The sequence below is a fragment of the Crinia signifera genome, chromosome 19, assembly GCF_055691185.1.
Source record: "Crinia signifera chromosome 19, ASM5569118v1, whole genome shotgun sequence".
Lineage (NCBI taxonomy): Eukaryota > Metazoa > Chordata > Amphibia > Anura > Myobatrachidae > Crinia > Crinia signifera.
The window spans coordinates 127,053,627-127,062,002 of NC_139226.1; the positions used below are offsets into that span (position 1 = coordinate 127,053,627).

The following is an 8,376-nucleotide window of genomic DNA, read 5'->3' on the forward strand; positions in this document are numbered from 1 at the left end:
CCAGGGAAGTCCAGGAACAGAGCATTGTGTCCCGCATGGAGAGGATCAGGTAGGCAACCCTGGTTGTATCCATTACCAGCTTAATGCGGAATGATCTCCCCAACCTTGTGTCTGTGTGGCATTTACCGAAAGTTTATTGATTAAGTTTAATAACGTTACAATTAAAACAATTGTAATAACCGTTATGTGTACAGTAAACTACAGAACTAAATGAAAGATACAAAACATTTTTTAAATATAATATATATTTTATTCTCGACAAAGATATGTAAAATGCATATACAATATGCGTACAAAACAGTAATCTCAAAGCTTACTTTTGAAGCAAAACACTTTGCAATTACACTTGTCAATTCGGATTTTCAAAATGAAATACATTGTTTTCTCATTGGTGCTCTTTACTATAAAGCATAAACACTAAACTATTTTATCAAAATAGCAAATAGTAGAAATATTCCACGTACTCTGTACATAACTAACGTTATGATAAAACTAAATGAAAATAAACGATGCAGAGGATATATCTGCAGCTGTTATCACCCACCAGACTAAACACACATATATCAGTTAATACATATCAAGGCCAAAAGGTATAAAAACATTTTAGGCTAATGGGGCCTACACACGGGGCGATATTAGGGCATTTTCGAAGCAATCTGCGTAGATCGTTTAGAACAGGCGTGTCCAAACTATGGCCCTCCAGCTGTTGTGAAACTACACTTTCCAGCATGCCTTGCAAAAGTTTTAGCATTCCGTAAAAGCAAAACTGTGCAAGGCATGATGGGACTTGTAGTTTCACAACAGTTGAAAATGCCCCTAAATTGCTCTATTTGTAGGGGCCATAGCCCCACGCATTGCTATTGCCCAGTGATTAATATCCAGCATGTTGGTTCTATCTAGTTAATCGCCTGTCTGGGCCAGTGTTCACACCGGAAAACACTGGCTCGGTCAGATATCGCAGCACACAGCGCTGACAAATTGCTGTGCAGCGCTGTGTGCTGAGTGAGCTACATTGCTCGGTTCGCTCAGCGGTGTCACCCAGTGTGTAGGCTCCATTAGACCTATAATAGCCGTTGATCTACTGGAGGTGTGAATCTACACCTCAGCAATGTTGCCTTCATGTATGCACTAATCTGTTTTTTTTATATTGGTGCATCTTGTTTTTGCTTTTGAAGATCTATTTCAAGTGGAAAGACATATAACAAGCTTCTTGCAGAGTCCCATTGCGTTACAGTGCATTCCCTGTGAAAACATACATATGTACCATCTCCTTGGGCACAATAATCTGTACGACAGGTCTACTTACAAGCCACTAACTTTTGTTAGAAACTTTCTTTAAATATAGAATTTGAAAGTAGGGAACCTAAAACAGACGTGTTACATCTAAAGTACATTGGGGCAGATGTATTAAGCCTTAACAAGAGATAAATGCAAGGGCGATAAAGAGAGATAAACGTCCAGCCAATCAGCTCCTTACTGACTTTTTTCAAACACCGTCTGAAACATGGCAGTTAGGAGGTGATTGGCTGGACGGTTATCACCCTTGCATTTATCTCTTGTTAAGGCTTAATACATCTGCCCCATAGTGTCTTATCTGACACTATAATGTATGTACATATGATTGTTATTCCTTAACAAACACTTTGCATGGAAAGTGTCACTAGTAATCATTGCATCTAATGAATCAATCTAATCAATACACAAACTTCATATCGAAGTTAAACTCTACCACAGTTTTGTGGTGGAATCATTTTCATGCAATGTACTACATACTTTGCAATACACAATACATTTTGAACAGAGTGTTAGGATTTTGACTGCACCCACACTCCATTATTTTGTACAAGATATATCAACCTCCTAGTAACAGAGGCTGAGGAAAATATTTCCTACGGATCAAGAGGACAATAACTGGATAAATATCTACGTCCTCTGGGACAGAGAGTTTGCAGCTGATCTACCAAGGCCTCCAGAGAGAGCTGTTGTTATTGAGATCGGCTTGCTTGGTCTGACAGCATCTGGCAGGAGACAAGGGAGACGTTTCTGCAGCTCTGATTGTCTTAAAATGGTTCATCAGCCTGATTTCAGGTGTCTTTTGCTTTTGGTGGAGAGACAGGAAGCTGAGAACTTCATTAGAACACTTGGAATAGCCATCTTTGAATTCCATGCGCAGGTCATTATTGTGAGGTGCTGTATCAGGAAAAAGAGAAGTGTAAATTACACAACCGTCCAGAAGATACATTTATTAAAACGTCTAAAACTACCCCAGTCTGTTATGAAAAGTTTTTACAAGTGCAATGCCCAGGGGACACAGGGTTACATATGGCTGAGTGCACAGATCCTAGTCAGCCATTTGCGGCGCCATTTGACCACAGTCAGCTTTTACCTGTCATACAGATAGAGTGCTCTCCATTCAGCCAGATTCTATCGCTTGCGCGCCCCGTTGCGACAGAGCTCTCCGCTGGCATTAACATTCCCCATCACCGCCCCGAACCCCCCCTAACCCTGCCCGTCTCCCTGAAGCGGAGACGGACAGGGTCCCACCGCCAAGAGACTGGGACGTGCGTGCATCCCAGTCTGATCGAGTCCCTCAGTACATCCCCGCTGGCGAGAGCCGGGCAAAGACAAGAGGGCTCCATCTGTATCACAGGTATATATATACTGTATGTATATGATTGGCTGGGCTTTTATCAATCTTTATCATCCGCGTGTTTATCCCTTGTTGAGGCTTAATACATCTCCCCCAGCCTCTAACAAGACAGTTAGGAGCTGATTGGTTAGTCATTTATCACTTTTCAAGCCTTAGTACATCTTTCCCAGTGGGCTGTGAGCTGCTGTTAACATTCTTAGGCTGTGTACACACGGTGCAATATCGCTGGCAATATGGTTGCTGAGCGACCATATTGCCATCTATTTGTTTGTGCTGCAGCGCACGCTCCCATGTTCAGCCTCCTAATGGTCGCTGGTCACAGGAGCTTGTTTCCGTCTGAAGCTCCCCTGGCAGAGTCTCCTGTTCATCAACGACCATCTCTGGTCACAGATGAAAAGGAGACAATGAGCAATATATTGCACCGTGCGTACACAGGTTAACACACTGATTGGCTACATCCTCCCATGAATTCTCTGCTTACACTAGCACAGGACAGGCCAGGCCAGGTCAGGGCAACCTGTGGCTCTCCAGATGTTGTGATCCCAGCATGCCTTGCCACAGTTTTAACACTCCCTTATAGAAAAACTGTGGCAAGGCATGATGGGATTTGTAGTTTGACAACATCTGGAGAGCCACGGGTTGTCTAGGCCTGCACTAGCAGTTTCTGGCCACAAAAGATGGAAAAAGCATCTATTCTAGGGATATACATTGGAAATTGACAGTTAGCAACTATTGAGGCTCCTGATTTGATGGAATGTGTACCAGCATCTGTTTGTGATTCAATAGCTTGTAGTAGGGTTGCCTACCTGACCCTCTCCTTCAGGGAGACAATGCTCTGTTCCTGGACTTCCCTGGTAATGTAGGATTGCCATCACCTGCGGTGAGCTAGGTAATTGATAAGAAAGGCTTTTCACCACAGGTGATGGCAATCATACATTACCAGGGAAGTCCAGGAGCAGAACATTTTCTCCCTCATGGAGAGGGCCAGGTAGACAACCCTGGTTGTATCCATTACCAGCTTAATGCGGAATGATCTCCCCAACCTTGTGTCTGTGTGGCATTTACCGAAAGTTTATTGATTAAGTTTAATAACGTTACAATTAAAACAATTGTAATAACCGTTATGTGTACAGTAAACTACGGAACGAAATGAAAGATACAAAACATTTATTAAATATAAAATATATTTTATTCTCGACAATTAAAGATACGTAAAAATGCATATACAATATGCGTACAAAACAGTAATCTCAAAGCTTACTTTTGAAGCAAAACACTTTGCAATTACACTTGTCAATTCAGATTTTCAAAATGAAATACATTGTTTTCTCATTGGTGCTCTTTACTATAAAGCATAAACACTAAACTATTTTATCAAAATAGCAAATAGTAGAAATATTCCACGTACTCTGTACATAACCAACGTTACGATAAAACTAAATGAAAATAAAGGATGCAGAGGATATATCTGCAGCTGTAATCACCCACCAGACTAAACACACATATATCAGGTAATACATATCAAGGCCAAAAGGTATAAAAACATTTTAGGCTAATGGGGCCTACACACGGGGCGATATTAGGGCATTTTCTAAGCAATCTGCGTAGATCGTTTAGAACAGGCGTGTCCAAACTATGGCCCTCTAGCTGTTGTGAAACAACACATCCCAGAATGCCTTGCAAAAGTTTTAGCATTCCGTAAAAGCAAAACTGTGCAAGGCATGATGGGACTTGTAGTTTCACAACAGTTGAAAATGCCCCTAAATTGCTCTATTTGTAGGGGCCATAGCCCCACGCATTGCTATTGCCCAGTGATTAATATCAGCATGATGGTTGAATCTAGTTAATTGCCGGTCAGGGCCAGTGTTCACACCGGAAAACACTGGCTCGGTCAGATATCGCAGCACACATCGCTGACACATTGCTGTGCAGCGCTGTGTGCTGAGTGAGCTACATTGCTCGGTTCGCTCAGCGGTGTCACCCAGTGTGTAGGCCCTATTAGACCTATAATAGCCGTTGATCTACTGGAGGTGTGAATCTACACCTCAGCAATGTTGCCTTTATGTACTGTATGCACTAATCTGTTTTTTTTTTATATTGGTGCCTCTTGTTTTTGCTTTTGAAGGTCTATTTCAAGTGGAAAGACATACGTAATAACAAGCTTCTTGCAGAGTCCCATTGCGTTACAGTGCATTCCCTGTGAAAACATACATATGTACCATCTCCTTGGGCACAATGATCTGTATGACAGGTCTACTTACAAGCCACTAACTTTCGTTAGAAACTTTCTCTAAATATAGAATTTGAAAGTAGGGAACCTAAAACAGACGTGTTACATCTAAAGTACATTGGGGCAGATGTATTAAGCCTTAACAAGAGATAAATGCAAGGGCGATAAGGAGAGATAAACGTCCAGCCAATCAGCTCCTTACTGACTTTTTTCAAACACCGTCTGAAACATGGCAGTTAGGAGGTGATTGGCTGGACGGTTATCACCCTTGCATTTATCTCTTGTTAAGGCTTAATACATCTGCCCCATTGTGTCTTATAAGACACTATAATGTATGTACATATGATTGTTATTCCTTAAACACTTTGCATGGAAAGTGTCACTAATCATTGCATCTAATGAATCAATCTAATCAATACACGAACTTCATATCGAAGTTAAACTCTACCACAGTTTTGTGGTGGAATCATTTTCATGCAATGTACTACATACTTTGCAATACACAATACATTTTGAACAGAGCGTTAGGATTTTGACTGCACCCACACTCCATTATTTTGTACAAGAATATATCAACCTCCTAGTAACAGAGGCTGAGGAAAATATTTCCTACGGATCAAGAGGACAATAACTGGATAAATATCTACGTCCTCTGGGACAGAGAGTTTGCAGCTGATCTACCAAGGCCTCCAGAGAGAGCTGTTGCTGTTGTTATTGAGATCGGCTTGCTTGGTCTGACAGCATCTGGCAGGAGACAAGGGAGACGTTTCTGCAGCTCTGATTGGCTTCAAATGGTTCATCAGCGTGATTTCAGGTGTCCTTTGCTTTTGGTGGAGAGACAGGAAGCTGAGAACTTCATTGGAACACTTGGAATAGCCATCTTTGAATTCCATCAGCAGGTCGTTATTGTGAGGTGCTGTATCAGGAAAAAGAGAAGTGTAAATTACACAACCGTCCAGAAGATTTTATGGGCAATACATTTATTAAAATGCCTAAAACTACCCCAGTCTGTTATGAAAACTTTTTACAAGTGTAATGCCCCGAACACACGGCATTACAGGAGCTTTGTGCTGAGTGATCTATCTGGCAATGTATTGGAGAAAATGACAATCGACTATTTGCACAAAGACACTGGGAAAGACAATGGTCTTTGAGACAAACTGTTTACATTCGTTTGATTTAACATATTTGTCCAAATAATCATTTTTGACAATTTTCCAGCATTTGGGAGCAAATATTTGATTGTCTTATGCTTTCATTCATTACCAGATGTTTGTTACCACCAGACAGATTGGACAGATAAATCTTTAGGTGTGTACCCAGCTTAAGAACATTTTTTAGAATATTTTTTAAAAATGACAGAACTCAATCAAGCGTAAACTATGTGTTGATCTAGGGCAGTTGTTGAGCTACGATGCCCTTTAATAAAGAAGGTGTGTGCAAATTTTGGCTCAAGCATGCTGGAGCTCGTAGTTCCACAACTGCTGGAGAGCTAAAAGATCTCAGTCCTTGAGAAATCCAAAAAGGTTTTGAGTCTGTACGAGGTTCCAGTATTAAAATGAGTCTAATATCGCTCTGCGTAAACCTACAAAGGCTGTTTGCTTGCATGGGAAGAAATGAGGACTTACCGTTGGATTGAGGCAGAGTCTGTTGCCTCAGGTAGGTGACTGCCATTTCTAGGATATCGGCTTTCTCCAGTTTGACATTGGGCTGCTGTTTTTTTAACTCCTTTTCCAGTAGAAGCTTCAGTTCCTCAATACTGCTATTAATTCTGTCTCTGCGCATCTTTTCCACCGTCGGCTTCCTCAGCTGGGGAACGATTAAAGGGAACATGAATACACAGCTCATTTTTTATATATTACATTTTTTTTAAATAATATTTATTTTAACACAAACACACCAAACCACACACATATTCACACAGATACACACACACACACACACACACACAAACACACAAACACACTATTTAAACTGTTCATTTTCTGAAGATCTTAAAACAGGCATGTCCATACTACTGTATGGCCCTCCAGCTGTTGTGAAACTACAAGTCCCATCATGCCTTGCCACAGTTTTGATATTAGGGGATGCTGGGATGTGTAGTTTCACAACAGCTGGAGGGCCACATTTCGGACATGCCTGTCTTAAAACAACTGTGCAGCGTTCTCTACAAATAGGCATTTCTTACCTTATTTTTTTCCCTTGGAGTCATCTTATGGCTATCCCGCAAAACAGTGCTAGGTGCCATGCTTCAGAGAGTAATAGTTCTTCAGTTGTGTAAATCCTAGCGAAAAGTGAGGTTGAATAGGGCAGATCTGCCTGCTATTTATACTCCACAGACTGGCTAAAGATATGTGGGTCTGAGTCTTGTTATAGTTTCCCACACTCTGCAGCCAATCAGGGGAGGGCGAGGGACAATAGAGAGACAACCATTATGTCATGCTGCTTTGACAGTGAATGGCTTGGGGGATAATAAGCTCCTCTCAGAGGAGCAGGTGGGGAGTGTGTGAGACGGGATATAGTGTGCTGGGAATGACGTGACCTGTGCTGGGAAAAAAGCTTCCTTGACGAGTGGTGGGCTACTGACTAATGCCCCGGATCAATAGCATTCTGGCAGCACACACTTAGCAATTCACAGCAATTCGTGAAATTTCCTGCATTTGTTTTTGGCGGGAAGTAGCTAATCAGCACAGACAGTTATGAGGGTGGTGAAGGCAGACTTTAGACTCCTGTGACACACGTGCAGGCACACACACACGTTACACACACAGTAAGGTGTGGAAGGCTTAGATAGATAGATAGATATATAGATAGATAGATGGTAGACAGATAAATATGAGAAAGATATAACAAGAAATATTAATCAAAAACATAACATGATAGATAGATAGATAGATAGATAGATAGATAGATAGATAGATAGATAGATAGATAGATAGATAGATAGAAAATATAAGAAGTATTTATGAAAAAAACACATACAGTATAACATGATAGATAGAAATAAATAGCTATATAGAAATAATTACATGAGATAGATAGATAGATAGATAGATAGATAGATAGATAAACAGATAGATAAACAGATACATATGAGAAAGATATAACAAGAAATATTTATCAATAACATACTGTAACATGAGAGAAAGAAAGATAAATAGATATAAATTATATATGGGATAGATAGATAAAACATATGAAATAGTTATGGAAAACATGAGAGACGTAGATAGATAGATAGATAGATAGATAGATAGATAGATAGAACGGTACTTGTTTCCTAGCACGGCCACAATCGCATTGATCTTGTGCCCTTAATAGTGGTATGCGATGGCCCCCGACGCGATGGACCCGATTTCCCATTGAAATGCATTGAAAAGTTAAAAAATCGCGTCGGTCGCGTCGCATGCGGCTAAATAAGCATTAAATGGTCCCGACGCGATGCCCCCGATTTCCCATAGGGAACAATGTTAAATGGCTCAATTTACCCAAATCA

The 8,376-nt window shown here is 40.8% G+C and overlaps 1 protein-coding gene across 2 annotated transcripts; it reads right to left on the reverse strand.

Moving 5' to 3' along the window:
• Positions 1–487: 487 nt before the first annotated feature.
• Positions 488–7,383, reverse strand: LOC146042979 (transcription factor HES-5-like). 2 transcript variants are annotated; one of them, XM_083163308.1, is made up of 3 exons: positions 7,069–7,383; positions 6,509–6,689; positions 488–2,190 (listed from the first exon to the last, which is right to left on the reverse strand). In XM_083163308.1, the coding sequence occupies exons 1-3, from the start codon at positions 7,126–7,128 to the stop codon at positions 1,958–1,960; spliced, it is 474 nt and encodes a 157-aa protein (XP_083019434.1). In that variant the 5' UTR covers positions 7,129–7,383; the 3' UTR covers positions 488–1,957. The 2 variants fall into 2 exon arrangements, with proteins under 2 accessions (XP_083019434.1, XP_083019433.1); XM_083163307.1 differs by lacking the exon at positions 488–2,190 and adding an exon at positions 3,850–5,796 and having other exon boundaries at positions 7,069–7,374.
• Positions 7,384–8,376: the final 993 nt, after the last annotated feature.